General features: G+C 37.3%; 1 protein-coding gene across 2 annotated transcripts in view; it reads right to left on the reverse strand.

The window, feature by feature from the left end:
* Positions 1–917: 917 nt before the first annotated feature.
* LOC124162695 (titin-like) overlaps positions 918–27,386 on the reverse strand; it is a 66,318-nt gene continuing 39,849 nt past the window's right edge. For both annotated transcript variants that reach the window (XM_046539294.1, XM_046539293.1), the window contains exons 12-18: positions 25,986–26,134; positions 25,642–25,679; positions 14,521–14,665; positions 11,246–11,283; positions 9,522–9,660; positions 6,453–6,583; positions 918–1,498 (exon numbers count right to left, since the gene is read on the reverse strand). In XM_046539294.1, the coding sequence (XP_046395250.1) occupies positions 1,422–1,498; positions 6,453–6,583; positions 9,522–9,660; positions 11,246–11,283; positions 14,521–14,665; positions 25,642–25,679; positions 25,986–26,134 (717 nt within the window). In that variant the 3' untranslated portion in view covers positions 918–1,421. The remainder of the gene's footprint in view (positions 1,499–6,452; positions 6,584–9,521; positions 9,661–11,245; positions 11,284–14,520; positions 14,666–25,641; positions 25,680–25,985; positions 26,135–27,386) is intronic.

The following is a 27,386-nucleotide window of genomic DNA, read 5'->3' on the forward strand; positions in this document are numbered from 1 at the left end:
AAAAAAAAACAATGGTAACCAGACACAGGCAAAGTACATCAAATTCCTGGTGGCTGGTGAAATGATCAACAGGTAATTTATACTTAAATTAAGCAGGATGATGAGAAGTGTTTTTGAAATTTTGGGGAAAAAAAAGTGGAAAATATTAACAGATTTGGAAAAAAAACAATTTGTAATGCCCATTCCGGTATTACGATTTGCTCCTAGATAGACGAAGGACTCCTAGCTATCAAATTTTAGTTTTAATGAGAGAGATTTTATCAGAGGCATTAATCCTACTTACAACTAACTATTATCTAAACATTTTTTTGCATGTGTTAAAGGCACTAATAAGTATGGGACAGACTAATGATTGACAAGTAATGTCTACCATTTGCTCAACAAGTTCTTAGTTTTTTTTATCAAAAAAATTTTCTTAGCACCATTGTAACATTTCAAGTGCCCTTAGGAATTGTCTCCCCACTCCAAAGGCTAGATGTGAAGAATAAATATTGAATGCGGAAAAGAAGGAAGAGTAGGATAAAAAATGTTCATTTAACACCCAGATCCCAATAGTACACTAAAAGGAACTTAGAGCAATATCAAAAATTAAAGTAATATTTCCTAACATATTTGAAATAATTCCAAAAAAAAAACAACTCTCTGGGCCCTTGTTGAGAGTAGCCTAATTTTTTTATCATAATCTTTTTCAACTCATCGCAAATGTCTTACAAAATTTTATCCAAAACAAATTTTGAAAGGGTTACGCAGTCTTATTTTATTCACAATATAATAAATTTACTTTCTAAACCATAAATAGAAGAATCATGATGGTTGAAAATATTACTACAGGATGGATAGGGAAAATAACTATACTAAAATTAAACAAAATTCAATAGTTTATATTTAAAAATCTCAAAACGGGAATTAATACTGGTATCAGTCACATTTTTTTTAACATGTCATAAAGATTCATATAAACTCTATCACAACTTAATAACACTGGACACATTTAAAATAATATAATGTAGTAGCAACAGCATTAGATATAACAAAAATCTCATCAAATAAATAATCAGAAATAAATATATTAAATCAGTACTTAGGCAATGGCATAAAATAGATACACAAGGTTTAAAAATGTATTTCTATCATGCTATATTCAATTCGTGGGGTGATTTAGCAAAATCAAACTGATATTGGCCAATAAATATGAGATTGTTGAAAAAAATTAGGAACAAATATTCCTATTCATCAATAAAGTCATTCCTTAACAAATATGGAATATGCATGCTATGTATTAAAAACATAAAATAAATCACTCTGAGAAGGATAACTTTGTTAAAATAAATTACTGAATATTTTAAAAGAACAATAACACTGATGTCATAGGTGCAAATGGTAAAGGAACAGGTCCACTTGAAAAATAATAGGTATCATTCCTAAGGGTTGGGAATAATGTGAATGTCACCAAAGGGTTCATTTTGCTGAGTTCGGACCATCCGTTTTGCTTCAAGGTCTGCAAGAGAATTTTTTCCAAGTAATGAGAGGAAGGCAACGATGAAACCATAAAATCATAAGACAACCCTGAGTTTTTATTACGGTTACAAGTAGCGGTTGCTTATTAAAGTTGGCGGAGTAATGAACGACTCTCGCACAGACTGTTGCATTACCTTTTTATGGCTAGCATAAGTCAGCTGCAGCTAACTGTACGCGGTGAAAATACTAGAATAAACTGTACAGCCTAGCAGTCATTATTTGAAGGTTATTACAGCCAATTAACAATTAACAAACTCGTTGATATACTTGGAACTCATCAGCTACGTAAGAATCAATAGCCACTGACAATATAAGGAAATACTCTTATGCCTCAATGAGCAATGTTGCAGGAATAATGAAGAAGATACGTAGCTTAAGAAAAATTAAAGTTTTATCCACTGCTTGACACATTTGCCACAGTGTGAGTCAATAGTGGCTGTGCCCAACTTCCACCCACAAGGACAGCAAATTTACTGTTTATTTTTTTTTCATGTTGTGGCTGTTGCAATTTAGCAAAATGAGAAGTTGGAGAGAGAGAGAGAGAGAGAACTGGATGTCTATATTATTCAAGGTGAGTTATGTGATGCAATGGGAAGTGTGACTCACAACTGCATCACACACTTGCCAGACTGGTAGCTATGATGGAAAATGGCTCTCTATCCTTAACTTAGCCCACCACTAATTTTAAGAGAAAGTCCATTGGGATCCAATTTTGCATGATAGGCATGTATTACGAGTATATATCAATTCAGAATAGAATTTAATTTTAAAATTTGAAGCAAAGAAAAAATAATAAGGATTTGGACCACCTGGGCGGTGCTTCCAGGTTTCTCCATCAAAGAGCAGTAGACTCATTTTCACTCACTTTGCCTCTATCTGCTCCTGTTATCACACGACCCCTGTAAATGTCAACTCTGGGCGGGGGCTAGAAGATAAAAAGACCCACTGCAGTCTAAAACGAGGAAGGGAGAGACTGTTCTGCAGCAAACATGTCGAGAACAGATAGCAAGAATCCCAAACTCAAATTCCCCTCCTCATTTCTGATGAATGCTCTTCTCCGCTCTCCTTTCATTCATTGCACAACATTTGTGAAAAGTACGAGATGGAAAGCTAAATACATACATAATTCTTTTGAAGCTATACTCTTATTTTTATTTTTGAATACATAAAATAAACCCTTGAAGTGGCTGCCAACCATATATTGGCCAGAGGGGTGCCTCGTATAGCACAAGGGATGCCTTCCTTGGGGTCTTTGCGCTATACGAATTTGCATTATATGAGTGTGTTGCGTTACATGATTCATGAAATTCCCCATGGGTGTAGTAATTACTGCACAAATTACAGGATTAGGTAAAATGGAAGGGATTGGATAAAAAAGGAAGTCGAGGCAGGAAATTGAAATGGGTCATTCCACTTCAATTCGTATGTTTAAACATTACAGCATGAGTAAACATGAACACTAACCATGGCTAGCTGATAGCCAACCCAAATCTTTAGTTTAGCTTGGCCAAGGCTATTTGAGGTGACTGTACATATTGTATTGAAGGAAATACAATGTGCAAGATAAGGTTGCACATGCAACATGGGATTAATTAATTACTAAATATTAAAGCATCGTTTTTTTTTTCTAAAATTTGTTGCCATTCATCATTTTCAACTACATACCGTATTTCGCCGAATATAGTCCCCCCCCCCCTAATTTTGAGGCCTCAGTTTTGGGAAAAGTTAAAAAAATGTGTTTGAATATAGTCTTTTACTTTTACCACAGGCATTTTTGGAAAAAAAGGGGGGACTATATTCAGACCTATATGGTATACCAAAGAAGTGTACATTAATTTAAACATGATTGGATCGACCTCATTTCTATGACAATTGACCCTCACAGGGAAAAGATGACATTTTTCACAATAGCTGAGAATGTGCTAAAATATGACAAGAATAGGAATGGCATTCTATCAATTTTATTCATGTTTAATGCATTAATTTAAGTAGTAGTTTTAAAATCGGCCATTTCCGATGCCTACACAACAACTCAAAGGAAGAAGGAACAGTGTACAAGGAACTTTTTTAAGCAAAAAATTTTTAAAAAATTCAAAGGAATGGCACAAAACCTTTTTTGGCAAAAAATAGTCTCCGAGTCTCGGGAAAAGTCTAAGGAAAAATATCCATTCGGAAATATCCATCTAACTTAGAGATCCCAAGGATCAAACACTTGAATTGAGGTGGAATGAAACGTATGCAAATAAATCAAAATTAAAACAAAAGAAAGAAAATACAAAGCACTTGCTTGCTAACTCACCCAGAAGATTTGCTCAAAGGAACAAGCCTCAAGAACTCACTCACTCAGGCTAGCAAAGTTCTCAATTAGGCCAGTGACCACACTTGTACTAATAAAAAATACTGAAAATAAACAAAAGAAAATACCTCACACACACACACACTCGTTCACCTTGAAGATTTGCTCATTGGAACACTCCTCAAGCACTCACTCACTTAGGCCAGTGAGCACAAATGTAATAATAAAAAATACTGAAAAAAAAACAAAGAAAATACAGCACACACACTCACTCATTCATTACTTCACTCATTCACTTACATCATTGACCACAATTGTACTGATAAAAATATTGAAAACAAATACACTACACTCCCGATTATCCTAGTGGGCCTATGATGGGGAGAGACGGCACGAATAATTGGAAAACACGGATAACCCAAACTTTCACTTACATGTCTTACAATGTTCATAATTTATCCAAAAACCAACAAAATACCATTATTTATGCAGGTATTCTGTTATTTTAGAGTGCTTCCCGGACTCAATGAGAGCTTTCTTTGCCAGTTCGCGATATTTTTAGCGGCGATAAAATAGTTTTACTCATATGAAAACCACACAACCATGGCTGCGTGATCACGGATACAGAAAAGTGGTTTGCACGAATGCTTCAAAGCCACTGCTCGACGTCGGAAACTACACTGTCAGGCACCATTCCACGTAGTTGCGTCTCGTACCTAGTGCACGTCTCACCTAGTCTCTGGTGCACGACAGCGCACTGTGATCACGGATACACGTCCCGCAGCAGTTGCCCGGGTTGCACGGTGATCACGGTGCGCGGTCATGCACTGCAAGGCTTGGAAAACAGGAACACGGTGTTCCCGTGAATGCAGCTAGTGCATGATCGCTTCCGTTATACGAAGGGGATTCTAACGGAAATAATAAGCCTAGTGTTTCCTAGCATTAATGCAGTAATTCCGACGATTTTGCGCCGATTTCATTTTTTTTAAATAAAGATCGCGGAAAAAATTGAGGGAGAGTGAAAATCATGCACGGATAATCCACAACCTGGATAAACCGCAGCTGGATAATCGGGAGTCTGCTGTACATAAGGAAAATCACAGAGAGAGGACCTGTACCTTTCAATTGGCCCTTACCACAAAAAAAAAGTCCTCGCTCAAGATGGGCAGAATGGAAGTTGGAAAATACATTAATCACTTAGGTATTATTATAGATAGAAATTTTTTCTTGGGGAGGGAGGGGTCGGAAGGGAGATGTGAACCTTCCTCGCACCGTAGGAAGTCGCTTGTCAATAACCGTAGATTTAAAATTGAGCAGCGACAAATACGTACTCCAAGCATTGTACCCTTCCAATGGAAGCAAAAAACATTGGAAAATACCAACTACTCCGACTTGTATACTTCAGAATGGGGATCAGAAAATCTGGCTCACATTATTCACTGAAACAGTATGACAGGATTTTAATTTATGACAGAACCTCATTAGTTCCAAGATCAAGATGAATTTGAGTTCTTGCGGAGTCCAATTATAACAAGTACATATCCCCTCCAGCTTGGTTATAAATGAGTTCCGTAATATTTCCTTCACTGTCACATTGGAGTTCCACGTCAGACGTTCCTAATCAGACATAGCCAACTACCTTTATTTTTAACTTAATGCCATTCCATTTGATAGGAATCGGCCTAAACAAGGCCAGAGAACAGCAGAAGAATGTAAATCTTCCCTAACTATTTTTGAGCAAGTTTTATGGTGTAAATGACCTTGAATTCCTTTACAATGGGAGAAAAAAGTGTGCTGACAAAGTTATTGTCGTCACAGGATTCACACCAACTTCTTACTTTTGATTTCCCTGATCAGGAAGATTTTTGGTTGTAACTGATTCCAATCCATTCACTACATTCTTTTCTTGAATTGCGATTTTGAAATTAGAGTATCCCACTGGGAATATCCCCATCGTTCCAGCAATGAGGTACTGATTACACTCACTCACAGCGAAATAAACGGATTCACACCAACTTCTTACCTTTGATTTCCCTGATAGCCACTCCAATTTTTTTTGAATTTCGCTGACTTTATCTCAATAGAAAAGCACTCGTATATAGGGACTACGAGAAATGGCATAATATAAATGATGAAATGGCAAGAATATTGTGGCATCAAATAATTTCTTCCCAGAGTGAAAAAACAAATCACCATAATAATCATAAAAACACAAATGATGTAGGAGTAAATACGACAGAAACAGCATATCCTTTTTGATCTCTTAATTTCACATTTGTACCTAGCTTTGCAATCCGATAAAGACATAAAATAATGGAGAAAAGTAGCTGTTACGTTATATTATACCTAAGAGGTGACTCATCCTTCGCAACCGAAATGACAGTGATAGGGATTAGGAAGGTAAATTATGTGGCACTGTCTATGAGTGAAAACAAGTGGGCGCGAACACAAATCAGGAGGAATTCTTCGTTGTAACTGATAATCATCCATCCACTACATTCTTTTTATGAATTGCTATTTTGAAATTCGAGAATCTCACAGGGAATATCCCCATCGTTCCAGCAATGGGGTACTGATTACACTCACTCACTGCCAAATAAACGATACTCATGCATGTAACTAGAGTAGGAGGGCTTACTGAGGAGGACAGTAATGAGACGGGCGGCATTCCTTTTGCTGGTGGATCTTGGAGGTGCCAACATGGCAAACGTGACGACCCCATCACATTCAGCCCAGGCGGTCTCGACCATTGACAGGACATTTGCCTCTCTATGAGGAAGAAAAAGGAAATGCTTGGTCAGAAAGTGTGAATCACAAAGGAAAGAAGTGTGAAAAGTACATAGTTTACAAGGATGGTTTACATTGCAAGGCATACAATGCCACAGGGCTGTTAACATATCAATTGAATGGTTTGCGGCGTAACTTCGTGAAATTGCCTCATATTAGAATGAAAAAACTTTGAAAATTTCACATTAATTTTATTAACACGACCAGTTTCATCGCTGCGCGACATCATCAGGTGCATATACAGGAAATGACGGTCTTAAATTTGGGTAAATCCCAGGGTATTTAAGACCGTCATTTCCTGTATATGCACCTGATGATGTCGCGCAGCGATGAAACTGGTCGTGTTAATAAAATTAATGTGAAATTTTCAAAGTTTTTTCATTCTAATATAAACTGTTAACATATGTCAGAAGTACGTATTGTGTTGGCAGTTGTTTTTCTTTATATGCTAGCAGTGCTGGAAATTTATTTTTAATTCTTGTTTGTTTCTTCTAACACTTTTCTTCCCGCACTAAAATGGTGGTAGTCAGTTGACATTGTGTGATGTAACAAGATGAATTGCCAAATATATTTCATTTATCACGCAATCTCTCACCCTTTTTATTCCACTGCTCACCTGAATCTAACCAGGGCAGCATAGAATGGGTCATACCTACATAGCACCACATTGCCAAGGTTAGGGTGAGAACTAGGGCATCCACAACATACAGTATGCAAGGGAATAACGGTGTAACTGCCAGGGGCTTACCTTCACAGTGTCACCCACAAGTGCACATAACAGTGCAAAAGTTCCAAAGAGGAAAATTTATTAATTTCACCATTCAACAAAGTTTCTTTGATAGTTGAGAATACATATAAATTAAGCTTCAAACTAAGCGTATAGCAGTAATATTGCAAGTGCAGGGATTAATCACAATCACCTGCATTCTTCTCTTGATTAAATCAAATGAATGTTCTTGTTTTTTAATGTACTTGCATGTAATTTATTCATGTACATCACACACATGATTCTGAAGCTATTCTGCAGTGTGACTATCAGTACAAGATATTGAATAGACAAGAAATTTTGGTAGGGTACGAGCGTGCTGCGCCCGCTCCCAGCGGGCTTCTCTCGCTCTTTTCAACAATGCAGGTCCACAGAGGGATAGGCGCATTTCTAATTTTAAAATGTAGAAAAAAAGGCAGGGTCTTATGTACAAATTTAATTGGAATGTTCATGTACAAATTGAGGTCAGAGGACCTCTTTAAACACAACATTGGAAGTAATTATTATCTGTTCATTTTATCTCTGCAGGTGAGCTTTTGTGAGATCCAGGACACTCTCGGAGGGCCTTGCTGAAGGGGAAGGGGTAGTACAGAGAGAGAGCAGGAGCGACCTCAACGTTGCCAAACGTACATAGCCGCCCTAGTGTCTCACTGAAAAGGTGTGACTCATGTGGCCACAGATATTTTGGGCCCAGCGGCGAAACAATGCATACAATGTATACCTACTCATTTAGAGGGGATTGAGGATAATCCCATCTCAGAAGCCAGGATATTGTCCGCTAAATGCGAGACCGCCGGTGAAAGGCATACATAGGCGTAACATTCTGATAAACGGGGAGTGCAAGGGAATTTGTGAGGATGAGGATGCAAAAAGAATGGAGAAAAGTAGCACAACGGGTATTTTATTGAATAATTCATTTTGTAACTTATTGTTGAAGTGGCGTGGCTAATAAATCAACCTCCTTGTCTTCCCTTCCGTCAGCATCTTCATTTTCAGAGTCACTTTCCTTTCTCGAGAGAAAGAATTGGTTGTCCCAATTCCTTTTCCCGTTGAAAATAACGAAGAACATTAAACACAATGTTCTTTGCGCTACTGCGAAGCAGCATGTTGACTTTCTTCTCCATAGCGCCTTCAATAAACATGCTCGGATGTTACTCTTTTAAATCAGATGAATCCAAAACTATACAGGTTGTAATACCCAAAAGTAAATACGGAGTTGAGGAAAAGGGTTAGCGTTTGGTAAGCAAGGGATAGGAAAAGTACTGAGAGGGAATAGATGGAGGGAGGGAGTCGGTGCTAATGGGAATGCAAAACGTGAATAAAAATTTTCTGGAAAGGAGATGGAAAAGGATTGAAGTGAAAGAATAAGGAACAGTAAGTTATAAGTTGGATTTAAATGGAAGAATCGAAGAGCACCAAGAGAACGTGCGAGATTTGGCAACACAGCTAGCAGATTCACGAAGTTGACACGACAGAGGTCTGAGAGCGACTGAAATTCCGAAGTGCTAGGCCACGCCTACTGTCTGCTGATTGGCAGAGGGAAAGTCACGTGTAGATAAACCTTCCCTCCTCTCACCCAATTCGGTTAAGCCACACCAGCTCACCCACAAAGATAAAGTGAACAGACCTTACACTATCCTCTGACAAAAATGCACATGATGACTCATACTTACGTATCAACAGGAGACTTGAATCTGGAATCAGCCGCATTTTGATAAAAGTTATTTAAAGAATGCGAGATATTGTTGCAAATGAACAAATGTATCAGTTTGTGCACCGTTAACGTCAGGAATATTTACAGTTTTTTTTTGTTTTTTTTTTAATTATTTAAAAACCAATTTTAGGAAACAATAGCAAAATTTAGGAAGTAAGATATGCCGTCGCATGTTCTCTGATAAATTCTGTGCATTTTGGTACATCATTTGTAGAGTTTGGTTGCGTATAAGTTGAGAAAAAGGTATCTATACAGTAGAAATAATATAGAAGATGCTTTTTTGATGATTCCTAAAAGAAACGTCTTATGAAGTTTGTTATTACGAACCTCCGGTTTCTCGGTCCCGTGAACTTTGTGATAATGGGAGTCAACTGTAATCAAGAGTTTACTGTATCAAGGCACCAGTAATACTGGGAGAGAGAGCATGTTTGATTGGGTACCTGGCACTAGCAGATGACATGTCAGATGATGTCACATCAGATGGTTCTTCTCTCCTCCTTTTCCTACTAGGTTCTTGTACTTGCATGACCTCATGTCGCCTTTTTTCCAACTCCCCAGCCTCTTGAAGTAATGGCTCCTCTGAAGAAAAAAACAGAAAAACCTTTAAAAAAATCAACAAACACTTACCTAAATATGTAACTGTAAGACAGGTCAGCTGTTCGTCCAAGCAAAGAACTCCAATTCCTCAATAAAGCTGATAAAATTACAACTTAAATTCATACCTCCCTTACTTCATGCTCACGTTACCTTTTGAATATTTGCATTCTAACATCATTCCAGAGTGATTATTTACCAATTTTTTTCTAATTCATGCTATCTATGGCAATATTCATTACAAAGAATTATATTTATCAACTGGCGATTTCAAAATAAAATCTGACCCAGACATTTTAGACATGTGACTTAAGGAAATGAGTGTGATCATTGCAATTCTCGGCTTTAAAAGTTTTCCATGAAAACAGAAAAGTTAACTGGATTGGAAAAGCAATCAGCTGACAAAGATGGAAAATAGGTAAGATTTATCTCCCATTTTTTGCAAAAACAAAACACTTGAAAGCAGGTGAAGAACCAAAATGATCTCAAGGGACATTTTTGAAATTCATCATAACCCCACGGGCTGCGTATAAAATCATGTACAGTAGCAGATCGATTATCGGGAAGTCTTAATAACAGAATGATCTAACAACGTAAGGTTGCTGGATTTTTTCAAAATTTGTGGGAAAACTATACATGCGGGAATGTTTGACTAGGTTGCCTATGTAGCATAAAATGCAGGATACAGTGAGTCCTCGTTCTACATCACCCCGTTTAACGTCATTTCGCGATAACATCACGAAAATTTTGAGACCGTCATTCGTTTATCGCACCTTCGCTTCGCGATAACGTCAAGGCTTTTGAATTTCACGCGAGAAAAAAACGCGAAGTGGCGGGCGTTGCCGGTTGTTCGTTTTGTGGGTGGTAATACAGTCAGTCTAAACGAAGTGTAAAACGGTGTGTTTATTGTTAATTGTGATTATGGTTTTAGCAAATTTTCTGCTAAATGAATTCTTAGATAGGTGCGCAAGGTTTTACTTGACATAATGGTTTTCAGGAACCTAAAAAGTGATTTCAAGGAATTTTTCCGTGTTGAACTCTGAGTTTTTGTCGTCACTTTTTTCACCGTGTTCACAATAATTTTGGTTCCTGTAACTGCGACGATGTTTCAGCGATGATGATGCCCAGGCGACGCTTGCCCGGGCAGCCACCATAGCAAAGCCGAAAAGCAAATGCTGGAAGATGCAAAAATGGAGAAGGATTTACGTCACTGCTGCTATTGTCGTCGATGAAGACAGGAACTCGTATTTATGCGATAGTTTGGCATTCCCATCGTAAAAAATGCCCCAGATATGATACGCTAACATTTTTTTCACGTAGGAATTGTGAGGTCTAGGAGCCGATATTCACTTTTTACATTGTTTCTTATGGGATATTATGCTTCGATTAACGTCATTTCGTTTATCGTCCCATTTTTCAGGAACGGTAAGTGACGTTAAACGAGGACTCACTGTACAAGCAGGAATGTTTGACTAGGTTGCCTATGCAGCAGGAAAATTGTGAAATATTTGTATTTTATAGAATACTTGTAATATTTTCATTATCATGTTAACATATCATATAATCTAACCTGGAATTGCTTGTATTCCTTCATGCGGTACGCCAGCCCTGCAAAGAGAGAAGCATTATCATGATTATTTTGAAAACAAAGAGGGAATGTGATGTTGTACAAACACTTAAGTAAGCTTTACATGAAAAAGCAACATCATGCACAAAATAAGATACAATTGCATACATATTATCTTCTGGTTAATATATATACAGAATTAACCCAATTTTTTTCCGAATTATAAGGCCTTAATAAGAGAAAAAAGAAGCAATTATGAATACTAAATCAGGTTTGTATATTAACAAGTAATTTTCTAGGGACTTGAATGTTTGTCATGAAACACTGCGACAACCTACAGCTGGAATCAATACAAAATACCATGAATACAATGCACATTTCCCTAAGTGTGCCACTGAACCTCACCCAACTCTGAATAATCAGGTGCACCCATAGCATTGTTTATGTATATCAAGACCACATTACAGTAATAAAACTTGTTAGACAAAGGGTCGAAGTTAGATTTCTTTGAGCCTTACTGCAATGTCTTTTTTTTGAACCATGAATTGCCTCTTGTTAACCTTGCTTTCCCTTCTCAGTATCCTTCACCTGCCCAACCATCACCACCAAAAGTCATCACTGTTTTTTCACTCTCCCCTTTTACCAATTCCTAACTGACGTAATCCCTCTCCAAGCCTTTTTCTCAGGGTTCACGTAAATGGTGAAGCAATGAAAACCACTGTACCTTGAAATTAATACGTTCAAGAAACATTGAAAATAATACATACAGCATACTCTCAATTATCTGGGCAAATGATGGGGAGAGGTGGCACCAATAATCGGAAAACACAAAATAAGCCAAACTTTTACTTTCATTTCTCATAATTTTCATCGTTTAGGTAAATCAATCGATCTATTATTATCTACGCACATTTTATGTTATTTTTGATTGCTTTCTGAAATCATCAGGAGGTTTCTTTTCCAGACTGTGATCTTTTTAGTGGCGATAACGTGATTGCACTCCTATTTTTACTGTTCCATGTAATACCTGGTTTCCAAAGACGGCGAATCCGTGGCTGCGAGATCATGGATTCAGAATCGTTGTTGTGCTGCAGTATAGCATGGGCAAAACCCACTTTAAAACACGCGCCCACAGTGAAGAACGCGGCACCACGTGACCTTCCCCACTCCGGCCCGGTCCCTCCCCTCACACCACGAACCTTCCCACCCCACCTCCTTCTCATCGAACGCGTCACCACGTGTCCTAGCGGAGCGCCCTCATTGGACGGAAGGTGGCCAGGACAGGTATATAATGCCGTGCCCGAGATCGTGGAAGGCAGTCGCGGTTGAGGCAGCCTAAGTAAGAACCCAAGCGAGCATCTCCTCAGAGGTTTTACCTCTAGGCGTTGATGATTCGTCCCCTCACCCAGCTGGATGCCCTGAAAACTGCAGGTGGACCGGCGCCGCACTCGCACCCTCCTCGAGGAGTGCGCACGCCATCCCAGGGGGTCCTCTCCCCGGGCACCGCCGCCCGCCTGAGTCATCACCTGCGGAAGCAGATGCAGGTCATGGCCCATGACCCCACCATACCGCTTGGACCTGCCGCCATCGCCGGAGCCCCTGCCAGAGCTGTCGTGGATCCACCGAGATTCCCAGAGAGGCAATTCCAGACAGAGCCGGACTCAGCCACACGGAAGCAGCAGCCACGGACCTCGCACGCCCTTACAGGCGCCCCCCCCGTAACTTTCTGAAACCAATAAATGCACCCCCCGGGTGTTTTAAAATTCCCATCCCGGCCTTTCTTTACTCAACGTCATGACTACCCGATCCCGGGTCTCCCTCGCAACTGAGAATGTCGCTGGAGCAGCAACAACGTGGTTTGCACGGATGCTTGAAAACCACTGTGCAACGTCAGAAACTACACTGTCACGCACCATGCTGCCTGCCACTCAAGTTACCCAGGATGCAGCCGCTGCAGGATATGGATCTGTGATTACCGATTGACATCGCGATGCTCGTAAAATAGGAACACGGAACTCCCATGATAGCAACCGGTGTGCGATCACTCTATCGCCCAGCAGTGATCATGGGAAACCGGATCTTATGGCAAACTGTCTACACAAGCAAGTGCCTGGCAATGACTCACTTCCCCTGTGGCCTTCACTTTTACTCATCTGCTTCGACTATTCCCTTCCTCTTCAGTTTGACCTTGACAAGACACATGGTGGAAACATGCCAGAGTGCGAATTCAAGTCCGAATTCAAGTGCATTGGAGTCCACAGCAATGATTGCGCATTTGCGATGTGAAATTAACATTTAATGATCGCAGATCAAATTTTTCTAATATACGACTTGTTAAGCATTGAGGAATCTTCTAAAATTACTCAAGAGTTTTTTCCCACCGTAGATTGTCCTCTGCTGTGCTAGATCATGCGTCCAAATAAACTTGAAACATTCCTTGTCTGCAATCAAATAAAATAATTCCATTATACGAAGGAATTTTAAAGGAAATAATGGGCCCGGTGTAGCCATGTATTAAAATGCAAATATCCTGCTGCTTTTGCATCGCATTTGTTTTTATAAAGATCACGACAAACATCAAAGGAGTGTAAACTCAAGCATGGATAATCTGCAACACGGATAAACCATACTCGAATGATTGGGAGTGTTGTAGTTTGAAACTGGAGAAATCTTCACTGCCATTGCTCATAGGTGAGGTTTCACTCACATACACTTGAGGTTAGTTTCTCAATTCGCTAAACAGGACATAACAAGTCCCATGTCTAGCAGCTCCCAGGCTCATCTCCCAGCAGTTTTTGACAAATTGCGTGGCTTTCCTTTGAACTATATTACGTTCCCATATTAAGTCTTTCTAAGCCAGAGGGGAAAAATATTCAGTGAAATAAAGTCAAGTAGCACCATATTGGTCAGCCAAGCTAGCATGGCAACTAAATACCCACCTCAATGAACTAATGCAATAAAGCTCCACGCATTCAACCACGATTGTTGTCTTTTTGCATCAACTCTGGAATTTCTCCCTGACCATCATCTAATTTCTCTGACTAACAGTCCTGCTCTTAGTTCCCTGACCTGCATGAAACCAACTTTAGGATACAATCAAAGCACCAGTAAAATTGAGAAACTGTGTCCTAGCTAGCAAAAGAGATACCACGCAGGTTGGATATTTGCAATATACTGTGAGCAAGTTGTGCATGGTTTTAACACTGCGTGTGATTTTAAAATGTCTACTTGTACATTAAAATGTTTATAAATGAGAATGAGAGTATTTGAGTTCGTACTCGACAGTTGTAGTTGATGCGAGATCAGGTAATGCCAGATCAGGCAGTTCTTCTTTTGTCCTCTTCTCTGAAGGTTCTTCCAATTGCATGATCTCCCGTGGCCTCTCTTCCAACAACTCCCCAGCCTCTGGGAGCATTGCCACCTCTGGAGAAAGAAAATTTTAAAAATCTATAAATAACCAGAAATCACTAACCTACATACTTGTTGGACAGGTCAAATGCTTGTCTTAGCAACTAATGCTAAATTCCTCAATGAATAAGTTTAGATTTTCACAAGGAATCATGCCTTCCTTACTTCTCAACTGTATGGCATTAATCCACGCCGGGGGACTGATTGTAAAAGCTTTACCACTTGGATGAAGGAGCACAGAAAATGTTCGGAAAAGGGAGATATCACCTCTCTCGTAGTGGAATATCTCCTTGAAGAGAACCATTCGTGTGAATTTGACCCAAAGGTCGTCCACATGCAGAGGAAAGGCTAAAGATGCAATGCACTAGAAATATTGGAAATTAAGCGAGGAGGAGGCAATTCCTTAATGAACGAGCAGACATTCATGGGCCACTCCTCCTTGCATCCCATTCCATAAGTGCACCAACCAATGACATATCTCCACCCCTTCCTCAACCTCACCCTTCCCACACATCCAAATAGAATAAATACAGCTTCAGAAATTGACAATATCACATAGAACTTGAGAATGACCTAACAGCCAAAACGCATTGTAAATTACTTAATACATTTGAGGATAAGTGCCATCTCTTTTTTTAAATTAACTTATCTGACTCAGATGAATTAGATTACAATAAATTCTAGGGTGGGTTAGAACTCAGGGACCAATGATTGTGCTCATACTTCATAGAAAGAAATGCCACATATGTGAAGTCATTTAGGAGATTATGGAATGCAGTAGTCCTAAATTCATATGTCATTCACAGGGAAAACACAGGTTAAAAAATGGGACCACCTCTCATTTCATGCGCAGCTGGTCGAGGGAATATTTTAGAAAAACGCAACTCCATATGGAAAGCTTCCACAAGACTGGCACTCTTCAGACCAGGGGTGTCAAACTCATTCACCTTGACGGGCCACATTAGCCAACTCATACAGCTCGAAGGCCGCATATTTCAGGACCAATAACAGGAGAATTATATAAAATACTACCGCAATTATATTATAATTATTATTATTTAAAAAGGCAACTGAAAGAGAAGAAAGAGTGTATTTACTTTAATCCCTGGTAATAATACTCCCAGATACTTGACGCCTGTACAAGTCCATGAAGAAATGCATGTGGGTAATGTGGATGGTAAGTGCCAGTAAGTTTTGATCTTCCAACTGCAAGAGCTGTAAATCTTAAAGGAGCAAAGGAAGTGCCGTTTGCAATTGAAGAAGTCATGGTGCCGTGGGCAGCAGATTGTAAGGGAGCTTGACACATGCGGGCCGCGTGTTTGACACCCCTGCTTTAGACTATTCAGTAACAAGACTCACCAAAAGATATTTCCTGAGGAGAATTCCTGCTCCTCTCGAGAAGAAATCAAAGCCCCAAAAGAGGTGTGCTGTGTGTGCAAAGCATGGAAAAAGACAGCATGTACTGGTGTGAACAATGTACAGAAGGGTCACACTTGGATTGCTTCGAACCATGTAGCACAAAGCAAAATTACTGAGGTAAATTCTTGAATATTTCCATGTAAATGTTGAAACAATAAAATATAAAAGCCAATATGAAATGACTCTGTAATAAAACAACACAGTCAAAGAAATGGGAGGAGTTATGAATTTTCAAGTTAAGAAACGGGTTATCACATCCAATTGGCAATGAAATCTTAAACCCTTTATAACTTAACTAAAGTGCAACCTCGATAAAACGAGACCCCACGGTGTTCAAATAAACACTCGGTATAGCGAATTGTCGCTTTACCGGAGGTGGAGCAAATAATATCCGATACACCTATTGTGAACACTTAATACAGGAACAGGAGTGGTGCAGCGACAGATAAATTTATATCTGATAAACTTAAGCACAAATCCAAACGAAAGGCAATGTTTTTTTGCATCAAAAAATTTACTAACTTAAATAACAACTATTCAAACAATTTATAAGCGCCTTACTGAATAAAAATCATGCAAAGCATTGCTTTGTCAGTCATTATGCCAATGCACAACTGACAAAGCCATTTTTCTATGTACTTAATAAGTGCATTTACGTGTTCATTCTATTATTTTGGTATTTTCCACTGAAAATTCAAAAAATAACTGATAAAACTGTATCACAGTTATTTAATACATCAAATGCTTCCATTGGTGTACGTTTATTGTTCCTATACGTTAAGCGACAGTTAAGTGAAACAACGTATTGCATTTGTTTCTGCAGACGAAAACGGCGGAAGGTAGTAAGATGATCCTGCCTCGGAAGACTTTTTCTATCATCTAATGTAATATCTTCATTATATACGGTAAAAAGTTAGCTAAGCATGCTAAATTGCCGTCGTTATAAAAAGTTCCTTTTTGTGTGTTACGCTCGCGACCTATTTGAAATAATATACTGATTGTGAGTGTACCACGGCACTGCAATAAAAACAATTTCAATTAAGATTGGTATTAATAACAATTTCAATTAAGAAAAGATATTAACGTGATATTATTTCACAAAAAAATAATGCAGATAATATGCTGATATCACTTAAGTAAAACAAAAGCAAGCTGCAAGAAACTGCGATGAATATAACACACAAGGGTAATATATGCGACAAAGAAACAGAAAAGCATATGCATCTGATGGACCCTTAGGCCAACAAAACTTTTAAGTATGAATTTATTGATTAAACATTCTCAATAATGACTGAGAAACATGAAAGGAATGCAGAATTTTTTCAATTAAATAAACTAAAAGCGCAGCATCAGCTCTTCACACATGCCATCTGTGGCGGCGCCAAATGCATACAACATGGCACCAAAGGAGAGTCAGTTGTTCTGTGAGTTCTTCCAGCGGCCACCAGGGGATGCTTGGCTGCCCGGGTGACGGAAGAGAGCGCCAGTACGGCTCCGACCACTGCCGGGAATAGTTCACCCTTGTGAATAGTACATTAGTAGTGTGATCGTGACTATTACTTGTAACCGCAACAGAGAAAAAATACGTCCATCCAGGCAATTCATGCTTAACATGCTGAGTATTATTGTAGCGAAAATCCTACACCATCGCTAAGGCACACTACCTACCTCTAGAAGCATCATTGCAAGAAATACCTCGTACTGCAAGGGTTTTGTCGGGGAGTAGGCTGAAAAAGAGTTCTGTTTCGTCCACGTTATATCATGTGGGGAATACTTCTTAAGATAATTAGGATCGGATTCCTTTCTTCCATGAATTCGGGTTTATACCGCAGGCATCACCCGCAAATATGACGGGAGATAACGCTTTTGTGCTTCGGAGTAGTATAACCAACCTTCCGAACTCTTGAAGTTCCCGATTCTCAATCTATCCCTGAAATACTCCGCCTTTGGTATAGCCCCTTTCTCAGAAGTTCCCGCAGATTAAAGTGGGCAAAACCACCCGAGCAAAGCTCCTTCTAACTCTTCATGGCCTGCATTCCTCGGGTGCTTTTGTTTTTTTAATTGTGAAGGGCGAATAGGAAAGTAAATTTATTACGCCACCCTCATAATACTCTACTATTTTTATTTTCTTGTTCAGGAGTGTTTTGCATTTTTTGGCCATGGTGTCTACCTAGGTGTCCCTATTCACGCAACTCGCGAACGTGCAGCTATGCTGCGACTGCTTTCTGCCACCCGAGGAACAAAAGAAGATCAAGCATTTGCAAATGTTAATGCCACAATATTTTCACCAAAATTAAAAACTTATTTATCACACGACAGTTTACCACATGAATTTGAGACTGAGCACTCCATGTTAACTTCATTACTAACTTAATTAGAGAGATTAGGGACTCTTGGTGAAGGTTTTCCAGCGATGGAAACTCTTGCTATGACGAGTGCCAACACCAAAAGGGCCTCGTAAAAACAAATTTTTTTGCATGCTAATACAGGCGGTCCTCGACTTTCGTACACTCGACTTTCGTACAATTCGCACTTTCGTACATTCAAAATTGACACCTTTAACTCGACTTTCGTACGCTAAATTCGGACTTTCGGACGTTGGTCTGTAATTTTTTTAAAATTCCCGCGATGTTTATTGCGCATCCCAACATTCAATTGTTTCAAATGTCAGTATCGGCAGTATATACGAACGTATATAATGAAGGGAATTGTTGGTAATTGACTCTAATCTAGGTGATTTATTTGGGAGGGAGACTGCCTGCTATAGGCTCCTTTATCAAGAGAAGAAGAAAGCCTTCATTGAAGATATTTTTCAAAAGAAGTTGACTAGACATCATCGAATAGCTTTCAATAAAACTATAAGTAAGACCTTTCTAATTGTGTTTTTTCGTTTGAGTGCTGTTTAATTCATGTAAACCACATGTAAACCTTCAGCAACGATATTGCACGAAATATCACCTGAATTCCGTTTGTCTTTTGTCTTTTGTGAATAACATGCGGAATATACGCGATCACGAATGTCACCTGCCAAATATCGAATTTTGGTGTAAAAATTAAAAGGTGTCCAGAGTGCGGGTTCAACAAATACATTTTGTTATGCTTCTTGATATGTCCTTTCATTTATAGTGGACGTAATAAGTGGAATGTCAACTTAGACGCCAAGAGGAAGTTTTACTTGATAGCCAACGGAGTTCTTGTTTTTTAAACTTTTATTTGCACTTTCTGCCTATTTTCGAAAGAAATTAGATGATTTGAGGAGTTTTATTAACATATTATTAAAATTAAGTCAATTGAAATGAATTCCGTGAAAAAAAAAGTTTTAGTACGTATATTCCGCTCTTTTGGAACGTAACCCCTAATTAGTATGGAAGTCAATGGTTCGACTTTCGTACATTCGACTTTCGTACAAGTTTTCGGGAACGCATTGTGTACGAAAGTCGGGGACCGCCTGTATAGGGTCAATTGACGGTGCCTCGGCTACCTGTCGTTATGGCGGGGGTCTCACAATACCCCGTACTCGCTATAATAAAGTTCCACTGTATATCATTTGATTATTTAAAAAATGCACTTTATGATAGATATAGATTGCAACTTAAACTAAACAGAATGTAAAACTTCAAAAACTGAAAATTTATCCATGATGTTTAGAGAACGAGATAATATAGCAATAAATATTTTTTCAAATTTTTGAAAAAAAATTAGCATATACATAGTTACACATTATTTTACACAGTTTTCGAAAAATCTTCAACAATATTGATCACATATCATGAAAGTTAAAAATTATTGAATGATAATAAGCCAAAAAGGGAAAATCATTTAAATCTCATCCAGCTGATGGGATTGGGATGGGATTAAATTAAATATTGACTGCGCTTGAGGGGCTGAGAGGTAATGCCTGAATGAGGAGATGTTTTTTGGTTGCCAATCATCTTTCCCTTCCACCAATCGGAAATAATTTCATAAATTGAGACTTTGATTCTGAGTGAACAACTCCATCTTGGGATAAACCTATCCTAGGACTGTTTCTCTAAAAACCCTCCCTTTTGCATATGGTGGCTTCTTTTACTTATCTGTGATTCATCTTTCCCATTTCATTATTCAATTTACATGAAGTATTTTCCCTTGATCAGCCCCAGAAATACTTATATCCTCCCATTGTCCCCTCGAACATGCATAACGGAACATTGCTACCAGAGGATTTGTTATAAATTAACTCCACAGTGGTACAAGTAAATATAAAAAGTCATGATTATAAGAGGAGGCAGATCTTTGTTCAATGTCAAAAACACTAATAGGCCTTTAGGGGAATCCTACCAAAACACAAGGAGCTGGGCCATTCCATGTCAAGTCATCCAGGGGTTGACACCCACCTGTCACACATTGCCATGAAAATTTGTACTAATGTTATACTTATATAGATAAGAGTAAATCCAAAAATTCAGCTCATTTTGACCAATATTTCCAGAGATGTGGTAGTTTGAAGTTTTAGTCTATTCCGATTTCCAAGCGGTGTGTGCATGCCAAATGATCGTGCATGAATTCTCGTTTTTACATGGCAAATCAACAATTTTGAAGCTAGAGGCTTCTAAATTGATTCAATTGTTTCAAATTTAATGGAGAATCATAAGATACCAAAAAAATGTGAATCCTAACCTTCTATCACAATAAAAATTAATCCCAAACACAAAAAATATGATTTGTGTAAAGTCCGTACATCGATTCAGAAAAAAAATCTTAGCAAAAATCTCTCTCCAGATACACCTGAACAATTAATATTACTGGAAAAAGAATAAAATTATCTTTAAAATGGTATAAAAATATGAGTGGGGTTTTGAGTTATAACATTTTTATTACACGACAAAGTTGAAAATAAAATGTTTTAAAGCCGAAATGCAATTCAACATTAAGAACTCGAGTAATTAAATAAAATTATATTCATGTGGTTTAAAAGTGAAAAATATTTAGCCACAAAGACCTTCCAATGTATTAAATGTTAATAAAATATTTTACTATTTATTTTGAATGAATTTAAAAAAATGTCATAGTTATTCGAATTAAAGATGTGTTGACCGAAAAATTTAGACCAACAAAACTGTCAACGATAAAATTAACTTTTAAACCACAAAAATATATTTTTATGGGTTTAGTTTTATTTGATTAATAAAATCAAGTATAATTTAAAAATACTTTCACAACAAAAATGAATATAATTGCATGTGCTTTTGTTCAAACTTCACTGTTGAATGAGCCATTAGCATCAGGTAACAATCCTAATCTGGTTTAAGGCATGACCTCATGAAATTGCTTCATTTTAAAGAAAAAACTTTGTAAATTCACATGTGATATTACTAAGGACCAATTTTGTTGCTGTGCTACAATGTTAGATTCAAATTCAGGGAGAGTATGGCCTTATATACATTGAGTCAGTAAGGGTTGCCAAGGTGGGGAAGCTAGGAAGGAGGGTATGGTGGTGCTTCAAAGTCATACAAAGTTGCCTAATGGGAGGCACAAAAGTTACGAAATGGAAGGCACACAATGATACAGAAAGGGAAGAAAAAAATGTAACAAAGTGGGAGGCACACAATGATACAAAAAGGGAAGAAAACTATGATGATGTGAAATTGGTAGAGTAAATTAATATGTAATGAAATTTACAAAGTTTTGTATTTAAAATAAAGCCCTAAGATTAGTTTGACTGCTGAGTGAGATGTTTACATTAAACATATCGTAGTGGATAGTAAAGCAAGTATAGGAGTAACATAGTCCAGTGAAGACGTGTTACATTTAAGACTCAACAAGAATAAGTTAACCTCTCCGGTAGTGTTTAGTGGACTTACTCCAGACAAGACATGAAACAGACAAGTTCCAAAATGATTAAGATCTCCTATTAGTAACAATACATCATATTTTCAGTGTGTGTACAGTTGTATTGCAGTTAACGTCAGTGTTATGTGCTACATGATTCTAAGAATTTGTCTATTTCAAGTGAATTAATGTTTATCCAAGTGTAATATATTGTGCATAGTTTTGTGTGGTGTGATTTGTTGGTTTATAGAATGGGAGAAATAGCTGGCCCTAGTCAAGTGATACCAAATTTGTTTTGCACAGTAGGTAAACTGTTAAACTCACCTTATGAAAATTTCTCTCTAACAAGAGACAAAAATTTATATTTAATTTTTGAAAAACTTTCAAGAGAGGATGTATAAATATTGATTTGTCGCACAAATAGTGAATATTGTGAAAGGGACACTATATGTTCACACCACTTGTGTTATTTCTTGAGGTATTTTGAAAAAAACCAAAAAGCATGTTGTGACCCCTTTGATAAACATGCTGTGTGATTGACAAAGAAAAAAGATTTAAGAGTGATTACTTTACAAAAGGCTAAAAATGTTAGGGAACATCTCAACATCATTTTAGTGCCGGGAAAGCTGTTATGCAGCACTTGTAGAAAATTATTGAACAATGCAAGCACTGGTGTAAATGATGGAGAGACTGCACTTTGTAGTGATGAAGATAAAGGTAAAGAGTTCAAAACTGCTGAAAGGCTAGTGGAAAAAGATACTCTAAATGAGTCTCTTGCAGGTTTAGATGTGACACCTTTGAAACTGCAGTCTTTATCCACTCATTCTAAAAAGAAGTATGCCAAGAAAAAGTTGAAACAGGCAAAAACACAGGTAAAGAAAAAACTCTCATTTGTACTTCAAGTGGATGATAATTCACTCAATGAGTCAACAAGTGAAGAAGAAGCAAAACCACAAGATAAGTTAACGAAAAAAGCTGAAGATCTAGATTATTTGATGGTTGCTATTAAACAAAAGCTTAAGACAGACATAACCAGACGAGAAAAAATACAACTATTAACAATTGCTCCTAATTCATGGTCACGAAGGAAAATAGCCGAGGAATTTGATGTTTCAGAATACTTGGTACGAAAAGCGAGGGCTCTTTGCTGTAAAATGGGAATTTTGGCCATACCAGAACCCAAACAAGGAAGAAAACTGTCTGAAGAGACAATTGCTAAAGTATTACAGTTTTTTGAAGATGATGAATTTTCATACATGCTGCCTGGCGCCAAAGACTGTGTAAGAATAAATAAAAATATGTACATGCAGAAAAGACTTCTTTTATGCAATTTAGATGAAATATTTATTGCATTCAAGGAAAAACATCCAAAGCTAAAAATAGGATTTTCTAAATTTTGTTCTCTGAGACCGAAATGGTGTGTCCTGGCTGGTTCACCAGGCACACATTGTGTTTGTGTATGCTTGTATCACCAAAATGTTGAACTTCTAGCTTATGCAATAAATCAGCATGACAAAGAATCAATCCATAAAATGATGGAAAAATTGGTATGTAATAGGCAGTCCAGGAAGTGCATGTTACGATATTGTGATGAATGTCCTAAAACATGCGAGCCACTCAGACTTTATCTGGAGGATATTTTAGAGGATTTCGATGATGAGGAAGAAATCAAATTTTCGCAGTGGATAAGTGATGGCCGAATGAAGCTGCAGACAATGCTACTTCCCCGTAGAGAATTTGTTGACTTCATGGTAGCAAAAATTGAAGCTCTCATACCACATTCTTTTATCACAAAACACCTACGTGAAGGAAAGGAAGGTAAACTTATTACATGATGAAGCTCTAGTTCTCATGGATTTTGCTGAAAATTATAATTTTGTGCTCCAAAATGAAGTGCAGTCTTATCATTGGAGTCACTTGAGTTGCTCGATCCATCCTGTTGTGATATATACAAGAGGCGAGAGTGGAACTTCAGAAGAAACATCAATGTGTTTCATTTCTGATGACTTGAGGCGCAATGTACCATTTGTTTATTCAGTTCAAGAAAAGACTATCGAGTACATCAAGTCCAATTTTCAAAATGTAAAGAAAGTTGAATATTTAACTGATGGTTGCAGTGCACAGCATAAGAATTTCAAAACAATGATAAATTTGTGTTATCACCAAGAAGATTTTCAGATAAAAGCAAGTTGGTCATTCCATGCTACTAGTCATGGAAAAACTGTCTGTGATGGAATTGGGGGCACAGTTAAAAGGACTGTCACAAAGAAAAACCTACAGAGTGCTAGAGAAGCTGATCAAATCATTAATGCTGAACAAATGTTCTCATTTTGTAAGAATCTGTTCTCCAAAATAAGTTTTTTCTTTTTGAAAGAAGATGTAATTGAAAAGAAGAGGAAAATTTTAAAAAGGCGTTTTGAAATTGGTGAAACAATTAAAGGAACGAGGAGTTTTCACTTTTTTCAGCCAGCATCTGGTGAAGTTATTACAGCAAAAAGACTGAGCTCAAACACTGAAATATGTCTAAAAGAAAACATATTCAAGAACACTTCGCCTACTATAGAGCCTAATATTCACTCTTTTGTAGCATCTATATATGAAAATAATTGGTGGATAGGTATGGTCCACTGCTTCAATGAAGTTGAAGGGGATTATGATATTAAATTTATGCACCCTCATGGACCTTCTGAAACATTCTTTTGGCCCCAGAAAGAAGATGTGTGCCCTGTACCAGTAGCTCATCTTCTGTGTGTTGTAAATCCACCTAAAACAAGCTCACAGTGTGGCCGCTCCTACAAAATTGATTCTTGGAGGGAAATAAGTAAGGCATGGAATGCTTTTAAAAATTCAATACAAATTTTAGAGTCCAAAGTCATTTGTTTATAAATGATTTTGTTGGACTATCACTAATTTGGAAAACATGACTTTTGTAACATGAACATTTTCATGGCTGTTGAAATCTTATAAAGTACGTATTCTATACAAATTAATTTCATGTTCTTTCCTAATTTAACACTTGACTTCAACTTTAGTGTTATTATAGACATTGTTAGTTTCCTTGTTCAAAGTGTTTGTCTGTTCTTATTTTTACCAAAAAATATTAAATTTTGTACATAAAAAATGTATATTAATATTTGGCTATGGCAAAATATATTCTGATTTCGTAAAATTTTATTTTCAAATTTGTCGTGTAATGAAAATGTTATAACTCAAAACCCCACTCATATTTTTATACCATTTTAAAGATAATTTTATTCTTTTTCCAGTAATATTAATTGTTTAGGTTTATCTGGAGAGAGATTTTTGCTGAGATTTTTTTCTGAATCGATGTACGGACTTTACACAAATCATATTTTTTGTGTTTGGGATTAATTTTTATTGTGATAGAAGGTTAGGATTCACATTTTTTGGTATCTTATGATTCTCCATTAAATTTGGAACAATTTAATCAATTTAGAAGCCTCTAGCTTCAAAATTGTTGATTTGCCATGTAAAAACGAGAATTCATGCACGATCATTTGGCATGCACACACCGCTTGGAAATCGGAATAGACTAAAACTTCAAACTACCACATCCCTGGAAATATTGGTCAGAATGAGCTGAAAATTTGGACTTTTTCCTATCTAAATACATATATTTAGCATGCAAAATTTTATTGACATCCAAGAACCTTGGGTGTCAAGTCTACTATTTACTGGATCATTTGGCGTGGAATGGCCCAGCTACATTTTCATTATCATGTTAACATATCGTATAATCTAACCTGGAATTGTTGGTATTCCTTCATGCAGTACACCAGCCCTGCAAAGAGAGAAGCATTATTATATTATTGCAACCACTTCCATAAGCCTGACATAAAATGTTAGCATCATCTAAAAAATAATTTGGGTCTCATTTTTGGCGCATTTGTAACCTACAATGAGTTTAAATCAGCAATGCAAATATCACAGCATAAGCGAAGAAATCATTTTCCTTAGATTTTTTCACTCTTTTGCCATTAATAAAATAAGCTTATTTGTTTTCTTTACTTTTACATCATAAATTACCCACGTTATCCACACAGCCGTTATGCATATTCCGCTAATAATTATGTTGAATAAAACTTACTCATGGGTGAAACTTGAAGATGAAACACGAGGCCGTCTCATATTTTCAATTTCAGGTGTAATGACACCAGGAAGGGGTGTTCTTTGAGCTGAAAGATCACCACTCACTCCTAACTGCCTCCTAGCTGCATCTGGTTCCATTTCCACATCCTGAAACAATAATAATAATAATAATGTAATAGTTTTTTTGGTCATGTGGGTGAATTTATACATAAGTAAGACTCATAATAAAGAAGTTTAAGATACAAAAGTCATCGTGTATATGAACAGCTAAAGTAAATAATCATAAAATGGACGTTGAGACTTGACATAGGACAAGAAGGCAGTTAATACAGGACAGGAATTCACAAAAAGTATACAAAAATTTTTGAGGTTTGCTTTAAAACACTCAAATTCAAGAATTTGCAACAGGATTAAAATTATAATTTCCAACTCATAATATAGACCGATTGCTTAATATGGATCTGATTATGAGTAATTACCCTACAATGAGTTTCTCTTTAACGAGTGCTATGGTTAGGAATGGGTCAGATTCAATTTTGTTAGTTATTGAAATTGGTTCTCACTTCTCGTTCCTTATTTTACGCTCACAAATGGTATTTCAATAACCGGTAAAGAAATTTTTTTTCCTAAATGTTAATTTTATCTCTGATAAATCAATTTTATTCAATGGATCACCTAATTAGAAACATAATCATATAAAAGTTTCGATTCTCGATTTCCTATTTTACACTTACATATGCAAAGCCCACTCATTCCCCACTAACATACAGTGTGTCCTCGTTTAACGTCGTCCCGTTTAACGTTGTTTCACGATAACGTTGTCCAAAAATTGAAACCCTTGATCATTTAACGTCGTTATTGCTTCGCGATAACGTTGTTCAAATTATGCGCGGCGAAAAAAAAATGAATGGCGAATAGGACGCAAGCGCATCTGATGTATAGTAAATATTACTATATTAATGCGATTGGTAATTTTCGCTCGACAGAAAAGGTTGGCGTGGGTAGCGTATGTTAAATATGCGTCTGAGCGAATAATTATCACCTCATTTACCCATTATCCGTTTATTTTTCTGATGCCAACCGAAAAAAATGTCCACGAAGAAGAGTGGCTATCCTGGCGGTTCTTCAGACGTGAAGAAAAAACGGCGATATTAGAAAAAAAAACTTGGTATTATTAAAATAATTGAAGAAGGTGCAACTGCTGGAGAGATCGGTCGAGTTTTAGGTTTGCAGGTCGAGTTTTTACAATTAAAATTTCTTCTGTTACTGAAAATATCGATGTTTCGCCATTAAAATACTTTCTTTTTAGTTTTTATATTTCATTTAATAATGCCTTCTTCCCAACCTTTTCGTTATGAAAATTCGTTTCGTTTCGAATGAATCGTTATCATGCTGAAGT

Source organism: Ischnura elegans, chromosome 7 (genome assembly GCF_921293095.1).
Source record: "Ischnura elegans chromosome 7, ioIscEleg1.1, whole genome shotgun sequence".
Taxonomy (NCBI): domain Eukaryota; kingdom Metazoa; phylum Arthropoda; class Insecta; order Odonata; family Coenagrionidae; genus Ischnura; species Ischnura elegans.